This window comes from Pongo abelii, chromosome 16 (genome assembly GCF_028885655.2).
Source record: "Pongo abelii isolate AG06213 chromosome 16, NHGRI_mPonAbe1-v2.0_pri, whole genome shotgun sequence".
Classification (NCBI taxonomy): Eukaryota; Metazoa; Chordata; class Mammalia; order Primates; family Hominidae; genus Pongo; species Pongo abelii.
The window spans coordinates 80,024,979-80,048,183 of NC_072001.2; the positions used below are offsets into that span (position 1 = coordinate 80,024,979).

Here is a 23,205-nt window from a genome sequence, read left to right on the forward strand (position 1 = left end):
AAAAAACCATAGTTAATAGATTTTATTTCTGAACTAAGGTTTCATGATGGAATTAAGTAAAGACAGCTTGTGAGAAGGAGAAAGAGGTAATATAATAGAGCACAGTGGGTATAAAAGTGGATATCGGGTCAGAGTCCCTGGTTTTGTTTCCTGACCCCATTATTCACTAGCACAGTGACTCTGGGCTACTTAGTTACAGTCTCTGTGCCTTACTTTTCTAGAAGATAAATAATCTGTATTTCTTAGGATATTATAAAGCACAGATGAACTAATATATGAAAAGCACTTACCATAGGGCCTGGCATATATAAAATTCTCAATAATTATCATCACCATCATCATCAAGCCAGAAGATAAATCATCAAAACTGGGTAACTTCAACATGAAATATTTGTCACTCATGAAATATTTGTCGTGAATATTTGTTCCTCATGTTATTGATATGTTTCTCTGAATCCATACCCATTCCCCAGATAGCACACACAACCTCTTGGTAGCCTCTCCTCTATAATTAATGGAACACATTGATCTAGGCTCTAGTACCTACTACTTACATAACCTTGGGCAAGGTACTTCACCTTAAAGAGCCTCAGTTGATTGTGAGATGTAAATTATTAATTACAGGTAAGTTCTCAGCATAGAGTTTAGCCATAGTAAGGGCTCAGTAAAAGATAGCAGAAAAAAAAATAACAAAGCAATTTCTGTTCAGGGAACACAGAAGAGAGATTTGAACATTTCTAATAGTTAACTGAGCTCACAATAGTAACTTCATCTCCACAACAAGCTCTATCTGCCCCAGGGAAAGAAAGCCTTTTAAAAATAGCCAAAAGGATCTCTATTTCTTTCTTTTTTTTGAGGGGGTGGGTGGTATAAGAAGAGGGTAAACTGGGAATTGGAGGGAATGCCCTGATTTGAGGAGGACATAACAGGCACACTGCAGACTGTTGGAGTCATGCAATTAGATTTTAAGATATATCCTTTACTGTCTGAGCATACTATTCATGAAATAGTTGTAGCTATTTCTCATGACTAATCAAGAATAATATGTGGAAACTTGGTTAGCCAAAAAAATATCAAAAACTCTTAAGACTAAAAACAATCAAATTTGGCACAGAAAATTTTCTTCATTAAAAAAAAGTGAACAAAAAAATTCCTCTTATAGTCCAATTTTTCTGAAGTTTAAAAATTCCATATTATATCTGAAAACACGTTTCACAACAAAATACAAAGAGCTTAGGCATTAAATATAAATAATTAAAGCAGAATTTTTCATTTCATATTTTATTAATATAAGACCAAAGGCTTGAGGAATGTAATTTTTTAAATCCTAAATTGATCTTATAAAATATGTATTATGTAAAAATAATTACTTCAGGTATGTGCAATGTAGCCAAGTGTACACTTGTAAACACAATGTCAGCTTGCTGATTGTTTTAATGGATATCAGACCAGCTCCAACATTGTATGAAAAGAGATAACTGGACGTAAAAAGTTACTCAACCTATTAATTTCCATTTTTAATAACTTGAAAAGAGAACTGGTAGCCATACAGCTAATGAGTAAAATTCAGCTACCATTTCCCAATCTGAAATTTAAATTCCCAAAAGACAGGAAACTTTGTACCCCACAAAGCACCCTGCAAAGGGTAGGGATTCCTAAATATGTTTAATAAATGAAGCATGACTTTATAAAATAATATACACCATGAATCTATATAGCCACAAGGAAAGAATTAAAACTTATAGCAAAGGAATTAGAAATATAACTAATTCTTAAGCCTACAGAAGAACCTCTCAGACCCCTACATATCTCAGCCAGGGAGGTGTTTAAGGCAGCCTAAGAAAGGATTCTGTAGCTCCTCTTTATGCCTACAATTCAAATGATTAGGACAAAAGGACAAAGCAGGATAAGTAAAAAAGAAAAAATTGAGCTTATAATTAATCAATAAAGAATATACATAACAATAACAGCAAACTGGGAATATATGATGGCAGCACTTGATATTTTACTTAGAAGAAATAAGAATCACAATTGCCTGTAATAGTCCATGAGAATGTTTCAAGAGTAAAAATAAAATGGATGGAGGGTCTCTGAAATTCTGTATTAGGTTAGGATCTTACCATTATTGTATTTACAGAATACTTGGCACTACTGCCTGTACAGCATGTAATGACTACACATTTTTAAAATTTTAATGTTATACATGTTATCTACCAGTGGATTTTTCTATCTATCTATCTCAGTATATCTCAAGCATATGTAGACAGGTTTAAAATTTTTCATTGAAATTAAATCCATAGGAAATTTCAGCACTTTTAAAAACAAAAATAATTCTAAAGAGCCAAAACAATTCTTAAAGTGTTAGTTGGTGGAGGAAATTCCCTATTAGTTTAGTAAACTGTTTTCCTTTAAGTTTTAATGAATGTTAAAAATTGTGAAGTGAGAGTCATCATTTTTAAACGAAAGATAACTGTTATATTTCAAATCTGCAAAATGCAGAGTAAGGAACCAAAGATGTCTATTTAAAAATATACACTACTACTCATGTATTTCCTCAAAAAAACCAGCTAAGAAGTTACCTTTTCCAGAGAACTTTCCCTGATATTCTGTTTCCACCAATCGAGCTAAGTATTCCCTCCTCTGTGGTACCTTTGTACCTTGTACATACTCTAATTACACTCTTTCAAATTAAACTGTAATTTACTATTTGCTATAAAGGCAAAAATGCCTTATTTATATCTCTGAATTATTGGTTATTAAAGTAACACATAATTTACAAACCATATTATTTTTGTCTGTATTTCTGTTTCTCTACAGACATTTATAGCATTTATCCTGTAGAGAAACAGAAATAATGCTAAAGATTCAAATTAAACATTCAAATATATTTTTTTACTCATTTAAGAATACAAGTTAATAGATAAATAGCTTATAAATGATAAATATGAAAATTTTTACTGCTTCTTGGAAAGGAAAGGCTAGTTTCTCTAATGGGAGCATTCTGTATTTTTAAACATGAAGTTAGCTTTGCATTCATTAAAATAGTACATTGGACTCTAATCAAAGAGAGATAAGGATGAATATGGGAATGCCTGTTATTGCCCACAAATAGCAAAAAGTGATCAATGAACTTAAAAATGTATTAATAATTTACTAAAATCACTGATAACAAGAAGCATGAAATACAACACCCGTAATTTTTAAAAATACCTACAAAGCTTTTCATGACCTCCTCCCTAACTCTACATGCACTGCTTCCTCATATCCCCTTCTGCATGAAATGCCCTCCCATACAACTTATCATTTGTCTGTTTCATTTTTGAAAATTTAGTAAAAACGTCATCTCTACCTGGAAACTTTTCTGGACTTTTTCATATTCCCTCTACTCTCTATATAAATAAGGTGTTCTCCTTTGTGCTACTGACAATGCCTTTAGCATAGCATTTTTCCTAATTTTGTTTATGTACATATACACCTCCACATTGAGAACACAGATGTATGTTTTTCATATCTTTGAGCCTGACACATGACTTGCAGTAACTCAATGAAATGATCACTGAAGGAACAAATAAATATTAGTCACAATAAATACAGCATATGTGAATTTATATTTAAATATTGCAAAATTTGTTCTCTACATCCAAAAATATGTCATGTCTTTAAAGACTATGGGCAAGGCATTTTACTGAGGGAGATCTAAAATAGATTATAAACAGCAGGACAGTTTATGCCTTAACCTTTTCCCCACCTTGACAATGGTTGCAAACGTAGGGTTTGCTGCAGAGGTTAAAATCTAATCATGGTATCTGATGATACCATCTAAAAAATAACAGATGCCCCTTATCTTAGGCATAAAAATTAACCTAAATTTGCCTCATCATGGGCAAAAAATTGTTTGAGGCTATATATACTGATTCAAAAACAACCTTTGTTTTTATTGTTGGGAGAGGACCATATTCTTGCCCAGCCTGATTAGAAAAGAATAGATAATAATCTGTCCAGAGCAGTTTAATCCTTCACCTAGTTGAAGCTGATGATTCTATTGCTATGATTACAGTCTGCTGATGAAAGAACTGATGACCACAACTGAAGGAGAACACACTATCGTTTAGAAAATAGACTTTATGTTTCTAGAGTGCCATATTGAACCATGCACCTTTGGGAACAAACACTAGGTTACCCCATTTGGGGTCCTCAGCAACTAGCTTTAAATCTAAAATATGTGTGGGCAGCAAGCCACCCAGGTGCTGAGGCAAGAGACCGAGGGCACGAGCTGTTCCAGTATAATAAAATACATAAAATAAGAATAGTTATACTAGATATAGATCATAGATATGATTATATATGAATATCATTAATCATTAGTTTGTAGCAATTACTCTTTATTCCAATATTATAATAATCCTAGGTCTACAATCATAACCTAGGAAAAACCAGGCCATACAGAGATAGGAGCTGAGGGGACATAGTGAGAAGTGACCAGAAGACAAGAGTGCGAGCCTTCTGTTATGCCCAGACAGGGCCACCAGAGGGCTCCTTGGTCTAGCAGTAACGCCAGCGTCTGGGAAGACGCCTGTTGCCAAGCGGACTGTGGTCTAGCGGTAGCATCAGTGTCAAGGAAAAACACCCGCTACTTAGCAGACCGGGAAAGGGAGTGTCCCTTTCCCCCGGGGAGTTTAAAGAAGACTCTACTCCTCCACCTCTTGTGGAGGGCCTGACATCAGTCAGGCCCACCCGCAGTTATCCTGAGGCCTAACCGTCTCCCTGTGATGCTGTGCTTCAGTGGTCACTCTCCTAGTCCACTTTCATGTTCCATCCTGTACACCTGGCTCTGCCTTTTAGATAGCAGTAGCAAATTAGTGAAAGTACTAAAAGTCTCTGATATGCAGAAATAATGGCATAAGCTGTCTCTCTCTCTCCTCTCTCTCTCTGCCTCGGCTGCCAGGCAGAGAAGGGCCCCCTGTCCAGTGGACACGTGACCTACGTGACCTTACCCATCATTGGAGATGGCTCACACTCCTTACCCTGCCCCTTTGTCTTGTATCCAATAAATATCAGCACAGCCTGGCATTCAGGGCCACTACCGGTCTCCACGTCTTGGTGGTAGTGGTCCCCTGGGTCCAGCTGTCTTTTATTTCTTTGTCTTATGTCTTTATTTCTACAATCTCCTGTCTCCGCACATGGGGAGAAAAACCCACTGACCCTGTGGGGCTGGACGCTACAAATATGACAGGTGCTCAATCAATGTTTGCTGAACAAAATCCTACCTGCACAGCTTCATCACGTGCTTGCTTTTCTTCCTGTCTTCTCTGACGCTCTTCCTGTAGCTCATTAAGCCTCTGTTCATATTCCTTCAATTTTGATAAAACATCATGACGTTTATTCTGGGCTTCAAGGGTATTTATAAAGGCAATTTCATTTACCTTTAAAAAACAAAGGTAAGGTAAGGTTCAGATCAAGTTAATTCTATGGCACATTACAAAAATAAGAAATCTAACAACAGTCAGGCTGGGCGTGGTGGCTCACGCCTGTAATCCTAGCACTTTGGGAGGCCGAGGAAGGCAGATCACCTGAGGTCAGGAGTTCGAGACCAGCCTAGCCAATATGGATCTTACTAAGAAGTATCATGTATAGCATAATTCTATTTTATAAGATTATCCATTCATGCAATCTGAATATAATAATAGGAAAATGTCTGAAACAGTGTCTACCTAATGTTAATGGTTGCTATTTCTGAGGGTGGGATTGAGTTTCCTTTGCTATGTTGCTTAAATTCTTCAAAATAAAAATGAATCACTTTTAAAATAAAAATATGACCACTATTTTAAATACAATATAATATTAAAGAAATCTAGAGTAATGGATTTATATTTAGGCTTGAAGATCATAAAAAGTCCCTGAAGGTTTTTGGACTGAGAGGCATTACAATACCCTCCAGAAAGATTAATCTGGAGGGAGAAGGAACAAAAGGGAAGAATATCAACTGTAAATATTTAGGAGGGAGATAAAAATAAACTGGTGGCAGGTGCAGTGGAAAATGTAGCTGCCTACAGAGTTAGAGAACTGCAGGTGTATGTATACAAAGGACTCCAAAGAAGATGTCAGAAACAATTAGCTTATCTTTCTGGCTTATACACAAAAAGTTGTCAAGAAGAGATTAAAAAGAAAAGTGAAATGAAGTAAATGAATACAAGTTTTCCAAATCTAGGTTAATGGGTGACTAGTTATTATTATCATTATCTTAAATATGGAATTCAGTAAAGCAGTTAGTTTGGGATAAAGGAGATGGTGAGCTGATGAGTTCCACTCGATACAAGCACCAAACAATAGGCAATTGAGTCTAGAGCTTAGTTGAAGGTAGGGCTAAAGATTCAGATTTAGAAATCACTGCAGAGAAGACACTGAAGCAATGGTAGTGACTGTGATACTAAAGAAGAAGAGTAAGTGAAGTGAAACTTCATTTTTCAGTTATGTTTAACTAACAAAATAAAGAAGGGAAGACAGTAAAGGATTGGTTAGAGAGTAGAGAGAAAATTAAGATAGTGCAGAAGTTTTCTAGAAAAAGATGCCTGATGGTGTTCATATGAAGTGATTCAGAAAAGTCTTTTAAACTCAGTGAAAACAGAGAAATATTCCCAAAGGCAAATATAGTTGCAGAAAGGGGAAAATGATATAAGGAATTAAGGAAGACATGGGTGATGAGGTAGCAGAAACAAGCTCAGGCCACTATTTCTCAGAAATTTGGGGATTTACAAAAGTACAAAATAGGTAATCTATAAGACAGGTGTACAAAAGTAGGTAATCTAGAGGAAGAAAGCAAAGGACCAGGCACAAAAATTTAACTGATAAAAAAAACAATTCCAAGAGCAGCAAAGGGGACAAAAATAGGACCCACAGCACAAGGAATAAGAAACAGGTGTCTTTTCTTAAAAAAAAAAAAAAGAATAAAAATAAACAGCAGTTATTACTAGACATGCTGCAACTGAAAATGAGTCAATGAGACCATTAACAAACTGAAAATGAAAGTCAATATTAGACTATTAAATAATGGACTATGATCTAATATAAAATCAGATTTTGAATAACTCAGGCTGCAATATTAATCACCATCAACAGAATACTAGCTAATTTATTTTCAATCATCTATCTACCTAAGAAAGAACTAAAGGATTTGAAATGTCCATTAATTTACCCCAAGGACTCATAAAAAGCATACATGGAAAAAAAACATCTTGAGTATGTAACAGGACTAAAATGGTACATACTCTCAAGGAAAGTATGCTTATAGTAAAATTTAAATTAAAAAAATTACTGGATTATTAGTACTTTCTGATTAGTAACAGAACAACAGAAATACATGAGGGACTCCAGAAAAAATTAAGTAGAATATTTCTTCTATAATTCTAATATTTTACTAAGTGCTTTTGTTATACCAAAGATGACATTAACTGCTTCACAACATGCACAATCTAACTTAATACTTACAGTAATTGAGATGTAGGTAAAATTATCCTCATTTTAAAGATGAACAAATAGGCTCAGAGAGGTAAAATAATACCTAAGGATATTCAGCTACTAAGTGGTGGAGTCAGAACCTAAGTTCAAGTTTATCTAACTCAAGAGACTTCAGTCTTCACTATGATAATAAAAATACTTTTGAATAAGGAAAAAAATACAGTGTCTATTTCCTTTGTAGAAATGGAATACATGTCCAGACAGGATTTCACAGTTTATTGAACTGAAAACGGTGACAATTGAGAGCACCAACAGGTAAGCAAGTGGTAGCAAGCTTTTAAAACAGTATTTATATTAGCAAGAATTTTAGTACAGACTCTTAATTCACTTAACATGAATTATTCTGCCAAAAGGCTACTGAAACTGATAAGCTGTTCTGGCAAGTTTTCAGGATATAAAAATCAATGCACAAAAATCAGTAGCATTTCTATCCACCAATAATGCCTAGGTAAACAGTCAAATCGAGAACACAATACCATACAAAATAGCCAGAGAAAATGGAATACCTAGGAAAACACAGCTAACCAAAGAGGTGAAAGAATTGAACAAGGAGAATGACAGAACACTGCTGAAAAAAATCAGAGATGACACAAACGGAAAAACATCCCATGCGCAGGTATTAGAAGAATCAGTATCATTAAAATGGCCATAAGCAATTTACAGATTTGATGCTATCCTATCAAACCACCAGTGGCATTCTTCACAAAATTAGAAAAAAAACTATTCTAAAATTCGTATGGAACCAAAAAAGAGCCCCAATAGCCAAAGCAATAGTAAGCAAAAGGAACAAAGCTTGAAGCATCACATTACCCAACTTCCAACTATGCCACAAGGCTACAGTAAACAAAGCAGTATGGTGCTGTTACAAAATAAACACACAGACAAATGGAACAGAACAGAAAATTCAGAAATAAAGCTGCACACCTACAACCATCTGATCTTCAACAAGGCCAACAAAAACAAGCAATGGAAAAAGGTCTCCTTCTTCAATAAATGGCACTAGGATAACTGGTTAACTATATGCAGAACAACAAAACTAGACCCTTACTTTTAACTACATATAAAAATTGACTTAAGATGGATTAAATATTTAAATGTAAGGCCTCAAACTATAAAAATCCTAGAAGAAAACCTAGGAAATACCCTTCATGACATCTGCTTGACAAGTCAATTTTGGCTATATCTCCAAAAGTAATTGGAACAAAAACAAAAGTTGACAAGTAAGGCCTAATTAAGCTAAAAATCTTCTGCACAGCCAAAGAAACTATCAACAGAGTAAAGAGACAACCTACAGAATGGGAGACAATATTTCCAAACAATGCATCTAACAAAGTCTAATATCCAGGATCTATAAGCAAATAGATCTTAAATCAACAAGCAAAAAAACAAATAACCCCATTTTTTAAAATGAGCAAAAGACATGAACTGACATTTCTCAAAAGACATACAAGTGTCCAACTAACATGAAAAAATTCTTAGCATCATTAAGCATCAGCGAAATACAAATCAAAATCACAATGAGATACCATCTCACCACCAGTCAGAATGGCTATTATTAAAAAGTTAAAAAACAAGAGATGCTGGCAGGGCTACAGAGAAAAAGGAATGCTTATACACTGTTGGTGGGAATGTAAATTAGTTCAGCCACTGTGGAACGCACTGTAGAAATTTCTCAAGGAACTTAAAACACAACTCCCATTTGACCCAGCAATTCCATTACTGGGGATATACCCATTGGAAAACAAATTATTCTACCAAAAAGACATGTGCAGTCATATGCTCATTGCCATGCTATTCACGATAGCAAAGACATGGAATCAACCCAGGAGTCCATCAGTAGTGCCTATCAATAGACTGGATTAAAAAAATGTGGTACATATACAACATGGAATACTACACAACCAAAAAAAGAATGAAATTGTATCCTTTGCAGCAACATAGATGGAACTGAAGGCCATAATCCTAAGTGAATTAATGTAGGAACAGTAAACCAAAGGACAATTTTCTCATTTGCAAGTGGGAGCTAAACAATAAGCACATACGGACATAAACATGGGAACAACAGATACTGCAGACTACTCGAGGTAGAGAGGGAAGACAGAGAAGGTTAAAAACTACCTAGTGACCTGTAATCCCAGCACTTTGGGAGTCTGAGGTGGGTGGATCACCTAAGGTTAGGAGTTCAAGACCAGCCTGGCCAAAATGGTGAAACCTTGTCTCCGCTAAAAAAAAAAAAAAAAAAATTAGCCAGGCGTGGTGGTGTGTGCTTGTAATCTCAGCTACTCGGGAGGCTCAAATGGGAGAATCGCTTGAACCAAGGAGGCAGCTGTGTCAGTGAGCCGAGATCGCACCACTGCACTCCAGCCTGGGTGACAGAGTGAGACTCCGTCTCAAAAAACAAAACAAAACAAAGCAAAACAAATTTGCCTACGGAGTACTATGCTCATTACTTGGGTACAATATATCCATGTAACAAACCTGCACATGTACCCCATGTATCCAAAATAAAAGTTGGAATTTTAAGAAAAAGAATTAAAAGAACTATAAATGGCTGATCTCCTCATGTAAAGATACCCAGGAGTTCACCATCCATCTCTATGGAAATTATTTAAACTGTGATAAATAATTAGGTTAATTTGCTTATAAGAGTCACTTTGGCTTAATAAAATCATATTGAAAGTAAGTATGTTAAGCAATTAGACAAGTCAAAATGTAGGTAAGTCATATGACAAAATATCACAAAATGAGAATACTAAAGTAATAAGTACAGTGGTAAAATCAGAGCTTTGGAACCAGAAAGATCTGGATTTAATTCTGCCTTTCTGACCATCAATAATCTACCTTCAGACTGTCCCTTGAAAATAAAAAGATAAAAATACTAATAATACATAGATCAGAAATTCCACTTCCAGCCATAAGTAACAGGATGAGATTTACCCTTGCACTTTAAACAACAAAACTGGACAAATATACAAAATACCTAAATTCAATTAATGTAATACACCAGATCAATAGAACAAGGACAAAAAATATAGTGTTACAGCAATAGATGGAGAAGAAGCATTTGACAAAACCCAATATCCCTTCATAAAAAAAACACTCAACAAATGATGAATAAAAATGAACTTCCTTGACCTGATAAAGGACATATAGTTGTCCCTCGGTATCCATGGGGAATTGATTCCAGGATCCACCACGGATACCAAAATCCACAGATGCTGAAGTCCCTTACAGTTGATCCTCTGCATTCATGGATTCAACCACCTGTTGATTGAGCTGCAGGTGGTTGAATCTGCACATGCAGAACCCACAGATACCAAGGCTCAACTATATATGAAAACTCCACACTTAACATCATACTTGATGAAAGACTAAATACATCTAGGAAGATCAGGAATAACAAACGGATATGTACTCTCACTACTTCTATTCAACAATATACTATAGGTTCTAGCCAGAGCAATTAAACAAGAAAAAGAAATCAAAGACATCCAACTGGAAAGCAAAAGCAAAACAAACTATATTTGCAGATTATGTGATCTTGTTTATGAAAAATCCTAAAGAATTCACTAAAAAGCTATTAAAACTAATGAAGGAGTTCAAACAAGATTACAAGACATAAGATCAATATATAAAAATTGTATGTCTACACATTAGCAATGAATAATCAAAAATGAAATTAAGATAACAATATCATTTATAATTGCATCCAAAAGAACACTTAGGAATAAATTTAAACAAAGCAGTGAAATACTTGTATGTTAAAAACAAAACAATGCTGAAAGAAATTAAAGAGACAAATAAATAGAAGGAAATTCCACGTTCATAAATTAGAAGACTAATATTGTTAAGATGGTAATACTACTCAAAGGGGTATAAAGATATGTAATCCCTAACAAAATGCCAATGGGCTTTTATGCAGATATGAAAAACCAAACCTCAATTCACATGGAATTGCAAGGTACACTACATTGGTACATCATGTTTGGTGGGGACAGGGATAACAAAGTTGGAGGACTCACTGTTCCCATTTCAAAGCTTACTAAAAAGCTACAGTAATCAAAATAGTGTGGTATTGGCATAAGGACAGACATATAGACTGCAATGGTTTGGCTGTCTGTCCCTTCAAACCACATGTTGAAATGTTATCTGGCCGGGCGTGGTGACTCACACCTGTAATCCCAGCACTTTGGGAGACCAAGGCGGGCAGATCATGAGGTCAAGAGATTAAGACCATCCTGGCCAAAATGGTGAAACTCCATCTCTACTAAAAAATACAAACATTAGCTGGGTGTGGTGGCACGCACCAATAGTCCCAGCTACTCAGGAGGCTGAGGCAGGAGAATCGCTTGGACCCAGGAGGCAGAGGTTGCAGTGAGCCAAGACCATACCACTGCACTCCAGCCTGGCGACAGAGCAAGACTCCGTCTCAAAAATATATATATATGTAATCAATATGTGAAACATTAATTGCCAATGTTGGAGGTAGAGGCCTAATGGGAAGTGTCTGGGTCATGGGAACAGATCCCTCATGAATAGATTAATGCCCTCAGGGCAGAGGGGTGAGTTCTGCTATATTAGTTCCTGCAAAAGTTCCCTCAAGAGCTGGTTGTTTACAAGAGTATGGTACCTCCCTCCTCTCTTACTGCCTCCTCTTTGATGATGTGATCTGCACATGCTGGCTCTCCTTCACCTTCTGCCATCAGTGGAGTCAGGCTGAGGCGCTCACCAGAAGTAGATGATGGTGCCATGCTTCTTGTACAGCCTACAGAATAGTGAGCTAAATAAACCTCTTTTCTTTATAAATTACCCAGCCTCAAGTATTGCTTTATAGCAACACAAATGGGCTGAAACAGACCAATGGGAGGGATTGTCTCTTCAACAAATGGTGCTGGGAAATATGGATATTCTTTTTTTTTCCTGTTTCTTTTTTTTTTTTGAGACGGAGTTTTGCTCTTGTTGCCCAGGCTGGAGTGCAATGGCGCGATCTCGGCTCACAGCAACCTCCGACTCCCGGGTTCAAGCCATTCTCCTGCCTCAGCCTCCGGAGTAACTGGGATTACAGGCATGCACCACCACGCCCAGCTAATTTTGTATTTTTAGTAGAGACGGGGTTTCTCCATGTTGGTCAGGCTGGTCTCGAACTCTGGACCTCAGGTGATCCGCCCATCTTGGCCTACCAAAGTGCTGGGATTACAGGCGTGAGCCACCACACCTGGCCGAAATATGGATATTCTCATGCAAAAGAATTAAGTTGAAGCCCTACCTCAGATCACACACAAAAATTAACTCAAAATGTCTTTATGATTTAAATATAAAAATCTAAAACCACAAACTCTTAGAAGAAAACAAAGACGTAAATCTTCATGATCTTGGATTTGATAATTATTTCTTAGCACCAAAAACTAAGCAACAAGAAAAGATAAATAAATTGGAATCTGACAACATTAAAAACTTTTATGAAAAGAACATCATCAAGAAAGTGAAAAGACAACTTGCAAAATTAAAGAAAATATTTGCAAATCACAAGCTTCATAAGGATCTAGTATCCAGAACCTACAAAGAACTCTTATAACTAAACAACAAAAAGACGAACTGCCCAGGTAAAAAGTGAGCAAAGGATTTTGAACAGAGATTTTTTCCAAGAAGATATACAAATGGCCAAAAAGTACATGAAAAGATGCTCTACAGTATTAGTCTTTGGGGAAATAGATAAATTTCTTGAGTGACACAAATTATATAATACAAACAGATAATAGGAATAGCTCTATGTAAATTAAAGAAATAAAACTTTAAGGCAAAAATCCTCCCACAAAGAAAATCCCAGACCCAGATAGCTTCCTTGGTGGATTTTACAAGAAAAAAAAATTAAACAATAAATTGTACCAATTCTACACAAACAACTCTAAAAAAATTGAAGATGATAGAACCCTTCCTAAATCACTTTACAAAGCCAGCATATCCTGTTACCAAAACCAAAGACATTACAAGAAAAGAAACTACCGAACACCCTCGGTCATGAACACTGATACAAAAATTCCTAAAATTTTAGCAAATCAAATTCACCAATATATAAAAATGATAATATACTATGAGTACATGAGGTTTATCCCAGAAATGCACAGTTGGTTTAATATTTGAAAAATCAACCAGTGAAATTCATCATTAAAAAAAATTTTAATGGTATCTTAATTGACAAAACACCATATGAACAATTTTAAAGTCCAATCATGGTAAAGATTTTCAGTAAACTAAGACTAGAAAGAAATTTCCTCAATTTGATAACAGACATCTATGAAATGTCTATAGCTAATATCATACTTAATGGTGAAGAGTAAATGCTTTTCCCCTGAGATTGGGAACAAGGAAAGATGTCAGCTCTCTTCACAACTACTCAACACTGTAGTAGTCCCAGCCATTGCAATAAAAGGAGATAAAAAATAAAAAACATACAGACTGGAAAGAAAGAAATAACAATAGACCTAATAAGTGAGTTTATTAGCAAGGTTGTAAAACACAAGGTACATATACAGAAATCAACTGCATTGCTATGTATTAGCAATAAACAGAAAAAAATTAAAACAAAATATCATTGAATATACCATCAAACATATGAACTACAGATAAATTTCACAGAATAGATGCAAAGGCAAGAATCTAAATAAATTGAGATATATGTCATGTTCATGGAAAGAAATGCTCGATATCATTAAGATGTCAATTCTCCCCCAAATTAATCCGTAAATTCAATGCAATCCCAATTTAAACCCAGATAGGCTTTAAAAAATATTTTTTGTAGAAATTCAAAAGCTGATCCTGTAACTTATATGGAATACAAAGGATCTAAATTAGCCAAAATAGCTCAGAAAAAAAACAACGAAGCTTATGGACTTGTACTTCCTGATTTCAATTTATTATAAAGGTACAATAATCAAGATAGAGTGGTACTGGTATAAAAACAGGCACAGAGATAAAGTAAACAGAATCAAGTTAGAAAGAAAACTCACATATTTGTGGCAAATTCATTTTCAACAATGTTATTAAAGCAATTCAATGTAAAAAGTCTTTAACAGTCTTAAACAACTGATGCTGGAATAGTACATATCCATATGAAAAAAAAAATCTCAACCCTAACTCATAATACAGACAAGTACAAAACCTACAAAGACTAAATCAAAAAAATTTAGAAAATATGAGTAGACTTATAACTAATAAGGACATTGATCAGTAATTTAGAAATCTCCTAAGAAAATCCCTGGACCTGATGGCTTCATGGGTGAATTCTACCAAACACTTAAAGAACTGACACCAATCCTTCTCAAACTCCAAACAACTGAAGAGGAGGGAATACATCCTAACTCATTCTATGGGGCCAGTATTACCCTGATACCAAAATCAGACAGAAACTACAAGGAAAAAACTATAGACCAATATCCTTTATCAATATTAATGCAAAAACTCTCAATAAAATACTAGCAAAGCATATTAAAAGGATTATACACCATGACCAAGTGGGATTTATTCCTGGAAGGGTACAACATATGAAAACTGAACAATGTAATATAACACATTAACAGAATTAAAGAGGAAATAAACAATCTCAACTGATGCAGAAGAAAACATCTGACAATTCAACATCTTTCATGATAAAAAACAACAAACTAGGAACAGAACAAACTCAAAAGCTATATATGAAAAAACCTCAACAAATATCATATTCAATGGTAAAAGACTGAAAGCTTTTACTCTGATATCAGCATCAAGATAAAGATACCTGCTTTCACCACTTCTATTTAAGGTAGCACTAGAAGTTCAAGCCAGAAAAATTAGGAAAGTAAAAGAAATAGTGCCCAAATTTAGAAAGTAGTAAGATTATCTTTGTTCACAGATGATATGAACTTATATGTAGAAAACACAGATTCCACCAAAAAAAATTGTTAGAACTAGTAAAAAATTCAGTAAAGAAGCAGGATACGAAGTCGACATACAAAAATCAATTGCATTTCTATACACTAACAAGGAACAATCTGAAAAGGAGATCATGAAAACAATTCCATTAACAATAGCATCAAAAATAATAAAATACTTAGAAATTAACCATGGAGGCAAAAGACACATATAATAAAAGCTACAAAACATTATTGAAAAATTAAAGACAACACAAATGAATAAAAAATTATCCCATGATCATAAACCAGAACACTTAATATTGTTAAGATATCAACAATACACAAAGTGATGTACAGATTCAATGCAATCTTTACCAAAATCCCAATGATGACTTCGCAGAAACAGAAAAGTCCACCCTAAAATTCATATGGAATCTCAAGGCACCCCAAATAACCAAAACAATTTTGAAAAAGAACAACAAAATTGGATGACTCCCACTTTCTAATTTCAAAACTTACAACAAAACTACAATCATCAAAACAGTATAGTACTAGCACTAAAACAGACATATAGACCTATGGAATAGAACACGGGGCTAAGAAATAGACCCTCACAGATATAGTCAAATGATTTTTGACAAGGGTGCCAAGACAATTTAATGGACAAAGAAAAGCCTTTTCAGCAAATGGTAATGGGAAAACTCGACAGCCACATGCAAAAGAATCAAGCTAAACCTTTACCTAACACCATATACTGAAATTAACTCAAAATGGATCAATTACCTAAATGTAAGATCTAAAGCTATAAAACTCTTAGAAGAAGACACAGGATCAAAGTGTCACGACACTAGATTTTGCAATGATTTATTGGATATGACACCAAAGTCACAGGCAACAAAAGAAAAAAACAGACAAATTGGACTTTGTGAAAATTAAAACATTTTGCATGTCAAAAGATGCTACTGTCAAAGTAAAAATGCAACCCACAGAATGGGAGAAAATGTTTGCAAATCATATCTTTGATTTAAAAACAAATTGATATCAAGAATATATACAGAAGTCTTAAAACTCCACAATAACAACAACAAAAAAACTCAATTCAAAAATGGGCAAAGGACTTCAACAGACATTTCTCCAAAGAGGATAAACAAATGGCAAATAAGCACATGAAAAGATGGTCAACATCACTAATCATTAGACAAATGCAAATCAAAACTACAACGAGATACCAAATAACACACATTAGAATGACTACTATCACAAAAACAAAATGACGGGAGTTAGAGAGGATATGGAATAACTAGAACCCTTGTGCACTACTGATGGGAATATAAAAATGGTGAACTACATGTAGAAAACAGCACGGTGATTCCTCAAAAAATTAAAAATAGAATTACCATATGATCCAGACTTTCCAATTCTGGGTATATACCCAAAAGAATTCAAAGCAGGAACTGCAGAGTTATTTGTACACCCATATTTACAACAGCACTGTTCACAATAGCTAAAATGTAGTAATAACTCAAATGTTCATTGAGGTATGAATGGATAAGCAAAATGTAGTACAAACATACAATGGAAAATTACTCAGCCTGAAAAGGGAAGGAAATTCTAACATATGCTATAACATTGAAGACCGTATGCTAAATGAAATAAGCCAGTCACAAAAAGACAAAATTACACCATATCATTCCATTTACAAGAGGTACTTACAGTAGTCAAAATCATAGATCTAGAAAGTAGAATGATGATTGCCAGGGGCTGGGGGTGAGAATGAGGAGTTATTGTTTAATGAGTATAGAGTTTCAGTTTTACAAGATGAAAAAGAGTAATGGAGATACATGGTGGTGATGACTGCATAACATGAATGCATTAAAACCACTGAACTGTATACTTAACAATGATTCAGATGATAAATTTTACATTATGTTTTTCCCACAAAAAAACAGGAAAAAAATTAGACTCTATACATGTATTTAAAAAAATGACTCAAATTAAAATGTGTAACTGTGTCGAGTGCTGGTCAGAATATGGCACAACTAGAACTCTCATTCACTGCTGGTAGGAATGTAAAATATTCAACTAGTATGGAAAACCATGTGTAAAACTTAAACATGAACCTACTGTAAGATACTATACCAATCCACTCCTAGGTTTTTATAAAATAAAAATGAAAGTACACATCTGCACAAAGATATATACATGAATTGCCACAGCAGCTATATTTGTAATAGAAAAAAACTGGAAAGAAAACACATGTCCATCAACAAGTGACCAGGTTAACAAATTATGGTATTTCCATATGTAAAGAAATGGAAGGAATGACCCAGCAATGAAAAGGAAGGAACTATTCACACACACAACAGGACAGATGAAGTTCAAAGTAACTATTATGAGGGAAAGCCAGAGAAAAGAATAGATACTGTATGATTCCATGCACATAAGTTCTAGAAAAAGCAAACATCTATACTGATAGAAAGCAGATCAGTAATTAGATAATAGAGTTGAATGAAGGAAAGAATTACAAAGAGGAATTGTGTATTATGTTCATTGTACTGATACTTTCAAGGACATATACATGTCAGAACTCATCAAATGGAATACTTTACACATGTGCTGCTTATTCTCTATCAATTATACCTTTATAGGGTTGTAAAAATAATAATAGATGGCTCATAGAATTATCAAAGGGATAAAATATTGCACCTAGTAAGTTCTAAATGAGCATGTAAAATGCTGTTATTCTACAACAGAATAAACATTGGATAAACATTATCTTCTATTACTATTATATAACAATTGAAAAAAGTACTTGGGTAATTAAGTCAACATTTAAACCTCTTATGATATACCTTAGCTTCTTCTTCTTGTGCTTTTTTCACAATTGCTTGTAATTGCACTTCTCGCTTAAACTCAGCATGAAGTAATTTTTCTTCCATCATCCTACGTCGTTGATCTAGTAATTCTTCCTTCCACTTCCGGACATCCTTCTCCTACGTATAGTGAATTATCACATCCTTAATTTCAATATATACAATCATTTAAAAGAAGTACAAACAAGTAAATGGCTTATGAAATATAAAGTCTAAGCGTGGAAAAATGTGCAGCAACATGATTAACAATTAAGGACACAGACTATGAAGCCAGACTACCTGAATTCATAATCTACATTGGCCACTTACTAGCTGCATAATCTAGACAACTTTTTAAGCCTATGTCTCAGTTTCCTTATCTATAAACAGGAAATAAAAATAATATTACCTAACTCACAGGATTATTTGAAGGTTCATAAAACTCTCAGAAGAGTGGCTTAGACATGCCTCTACAGAAATATTTGCTATTATTCTTGTACTGTTACCATGAGTATGTTTAAAATGAATATAGTGTATATTTCTTATCCTTATAAATGTTAACATCTCTATGATGTAACCCACATTCAAGAAAAATAAGTAATTCTATCCTAGAAACTGAAAAATGACATCTAACAAATCACATTATTTGCATAAGGAACATTCTCTGAAGGAACAGAGAGGGTTTCACCTACAAAAAAAAGATAGATATAATAATTGCTATTTGATGTTGTTTTAAGAAATTAACCCTTAAAATTTTAATTCCTTAAAACAACCTCAAACAGAAGAAGCAAAAGTTTGTTCTGTGCTCCAGGAATAAGATTCAGTACCAATGAAAATAAATTATAGAAAATCAGATGGGTCAATATGAGTGGAAAAAACCTAACTTTTTAATTGTTTTTTCTCTCAATAATTGTGTTGAACCATCCAAAAAAGTATGATACAAAAATAGCATTATACTAAGAGCCAGATGACATGTCCTTAAAGCCTTAGCTCTGCAAATTATTGGTTGTGTAACACTGGAAACAACACTTAGCCTCTCCTAGATTGTTTTTACTTCTATAAAATGAGGTTCAGTACCTGCCCTGTGTACATCATAGAGTTATTGTGGTGATCTGATGACATCACTCATGTGAAACAGTGTTGAAAACAATAATCCATCATACAAATGGAAGATGAAATTTGCCATTAAAATTAATTGAAGGGATACCTACATTGATGAGAAAATTACCAGAAAACATCTAAAGTCTTGCATACTTTCACTAATCTATGATTTTCTTGCATGAATACTTGGAGATCATATTTAGATAAAAGAAAATATACTATAATTTTGTTGGTATTAAAAAACACAGTAAGAGAAGAACTGTGATAGTGTTAGAGCACTTCTCTTAAGCTAAAATTAAAATAATACATTGACTCTTGTAGAACCCCACAAGACTGCTTTTCATATCTAATCTATTCATCTACATGACAAATTCTTGAGATTCAAGTAAAAAGAAAAATCAAAGAATTTTCTTACAGTCCTAGTCAACTTTACTACTGTATTCAACAGAATCTTGCGCTACCTAACGCATTTTTATGAACATTCAGATTATGTGGTCCAACTATTTCTCCCAAATTTAAACTACACACTAAAAGTAATCCAAATAATATGCTTAACCTATGCATATTTATATTCCTTTCTAATACCAGAAGGTAACGAAAGAGTTCACCTGTAATTACAATATAGTGGCCATACATCTTTCATCATGCTGTGTTAGGTACTTGTAGTATGGAGCCTCTGAGATGGTGCCCAGTGATCTAAGCCACCTGGTTTTAAGATCCTTATGTAATCTCCTCCCATATTGTATCAGGACTGTGACCAAAAGAATACAGCAAAAGCGATGCTATAAAACTCAGCACAACTTCCTTTTATCAACTCTCTTGGGTACTTTTTCCTTTCTCTCCCCTACTCTCTCTCTGATTTTCTATGGAGAAACCACTGGCCATGTCATGAAGACACTTGGGCTGTAGAAAGGTATACTTGGCAAGAAACTGAGGTTTCTGGCCCACAGCCAAAGGGGAACAAAGGCCAGCAAATAACCACACAAATGAGTATGGAAGTGGATCCTCCAGACCCAGATGACTATGACCTGATGACTATGATCCTCCAGACCCAGATGACCTGACTGATAGCTTGACTAAAAATTCATCAGGCCGGGAGCAGTGGCTCACGCCTGTAATCCCAGTACTTGGGAGGCAGATCACTTCAGGTCCGGAGTTCGAGACCAGCCTGGCCAACATGGTGAAACCCCATCTCTACCAAAAATATAAAAAATTAGCCAGGTTTGGTGGTGCACGCCTGTAATCCCAGATACTCAAGAGGCTGAGGCAGGAGAATCGCTTGAACTCGGGAGGTGGAGGCTGCAGTGAGCCGAGATTCTGCCATGGCACTCCAACCTGGGTGACAGAGCCAGACTCCGTCTCAAAAAAAAAAAAAAAAAAAAAAAAAAATTCATCAAAGACCCAGGGCAAGAATGATGGCCAGGTATGATGGCTCATGCCTGGAATTCCAGTGCTTTAGAAGGCCAAGGTAGAAGGATTGCTTGATGCCAGGAATTTGAGACCAGTCTGGGCAACATGGCAAGACCCTGTACCTACAAAAAAATTAAGAATTTAACCAGGCACGATGGCATGTGCCAGTAATCTTGGTTACTCAGGAGGCTGAGGCAGGAGGATGGCTTGGGCCCAGAAGTTCTAGGCTGCAGTGAGCTATGCTGCATCACTGCACTCCATCCTGGGAGACAGAGCAAGTTCCTGACTCTAAAAAAAACAATAAAAGAATCACTATGCAATTCATGGTTGCCTTTTTTACAGAAAAATGTGAGCCGATAAATGTTTGCTCTTTTAAGCTACATTTTTCTGTCATTTGTAATAGAGCATAGATAACACAGTACTCAGTTATAAGAGCGACTGTATATTAAACAACATCCAAGCTAGCACTATGTTACTGTCTTACATACTTGCCTCATTTAAGCATCACAACAGGTTAATAATTATAATTGTCATTTTTCAGAAAAAGAAACTGAAATACAATAATGTTAAGTAACTTGTTCAGGGAATCATAGCTTATTATATAATAAAATCAAGATTTAAACTTGGTGGGCTATCTCCAGAGCCCATGTTATTTCTACTTACCACAATGATCAATAGTTATTCTGCTCTAACTACACAGACTCTCTTCTGTAAATAGAATTAGTGCTCCACTTATCCAAACTTGATCATCTTTCCCTGATGTTGAAAATAATGGTTTTCCTCTTCTAATAAGTTTATATCCCATTACATTCATAGATTTTCTAATGAAGGAATATCTTTGAATTCCAGGAATAAACTCAATGTTTCCTATGTTTTCAGGTATTTTTTGTTTTTTGTTAACTACAGTCATGATGCTGTACATTACCTCAACAGAAATTATTAATCTTGCATAAGTCAAACTTTTGTACCCTTTGACCAATATCACTCCATCTCCCCTCTCTGCTTCTATGAATGTGACTTTTTCCCATATTCCACATAGAAGTGAGATCATGCAGCATTTCTGTGTCTCATTTCACTTAGCTTAATATCCTCTAGCTCCATCCACGTTGTCACAAATGTCAAAATTTCATTCTTCTTAAGGCTAGATAATATTCTGTTATATATATATATATATATACACACACACTCAAATATATACCATATTTTTCTCATTCGTCAGCAGACATTTAGATTGTTTCCTATCTTGGCTATTATGAATAATGTTACAGTGAACATGGGTGCACAGGTATCTCTTCTTGATCCAGATTTCAATTCCTTTGGATATATACCCAGAAGAATAATTGCTGATCATATGACAGGTTCTATTTTAATTTTTTGAGGAAATTCCATATTGCTTACTATAATGGTTATACTAATTTACATTCCTACCAACAGCATACAAGGGTTCCATTTTCTCCACATCCTCCCCAATACTTGCCTCTTGTCATTTTGATAATAGCCATCCTAACAAGTGTCAGGTGATATTTCACTCAAGTTCAATTTCCATTTCCCCTGATCATTATAGATGCTGAGCGCCTTTCCATGTACCTGTTAGCCTTTTGGATTTCTCCTTTTGAGAAGTGTCTCTTTAAGTCCTTTGCCCATTTTTGAGTCAGGCTGTTTTCCTGCCATTGAGTTGTGTGAGTACTTCAAATATTTTGGTTATTAATGCCTTATCTGATATATTTTTCACAAATATTTTCCCATTCCATAGCTGTCTTTTCATTTTGATAATTTTTTCATTTGCTGTATAGGTTTTTAATTTGATATAATTCCACGTGTCTAATTTTGCTTTTGTTGCCTGTGTTTTTCTGTCATATTCAAAAAATTATCACCAAGATCAATGTCAAGAAGGTTTTTCTGCAAGTTTTTTTCTAAAAGTTATATGGTTTCAGATTTTATGTTTAAGCCTTTAATCCATTTTGAGTTGATTTTTATGCATGGTGTAAGATAAGCGTCCAATTTCAATCTTTTGCATGTGGATACCCAGTATTCCCAATACCCTTTGTTGAAAAGATTACGCTTTCCCCATTGTATATTCTCGGCATCCTTGTCAAAGACCAGTTGCCCATAATTGCATAGGTTTATTTCTGGGTTTTCTATTAAGTTCCATTGGTCTGTGTGTATGTTTGTATGCTAGTGCCAAATTGTTTTGATTACTATACCTTTATAATAAAATTTAAAGTTAGAAAGTGTTATGACTATAGCCTTTGCTCTTCTTGCTCAAGATGACTTTCAATCTTTGGGGTCTTTTGGAGCTCCATATGAATTTTAGGACTGTTTCTCTATTTCTCTAAAAACAAATGGTTGGGATTTTGATAGAGATTGCACTGAAATTGTAGATCACTTAAGGCTGTATGGCCATTATAATAATATTAATTCTTCTAATCCATGAACAC

General features: G+C 34.8%; 1 protein-coding gene across 28 annotated transcripts in view; it reads right to left on the minus strand.

Moving 5' to 3' along the window:
• The window catches only part of SCAPER (S-phase cyclin A associated protein in the ER), a 555,380-nt gene that overhangs the window by 384,489 nt on the left and 147,686 nt on the right, over positions 1-23,205 (minus strand). For all 28 annotated transcript variants that reach the window (NM_001374332.1, XM_063716003.1, XM_063715996.1 and 25 more), the window contains 2 exon segments: positions 5,268-5,423; positions 18,257-18,397. In NM_001374332.1, coding sequence (NP_001361261.1) covers positions 5,268-5,423; positions 18,257-18,397 — 297 coding nt within the window.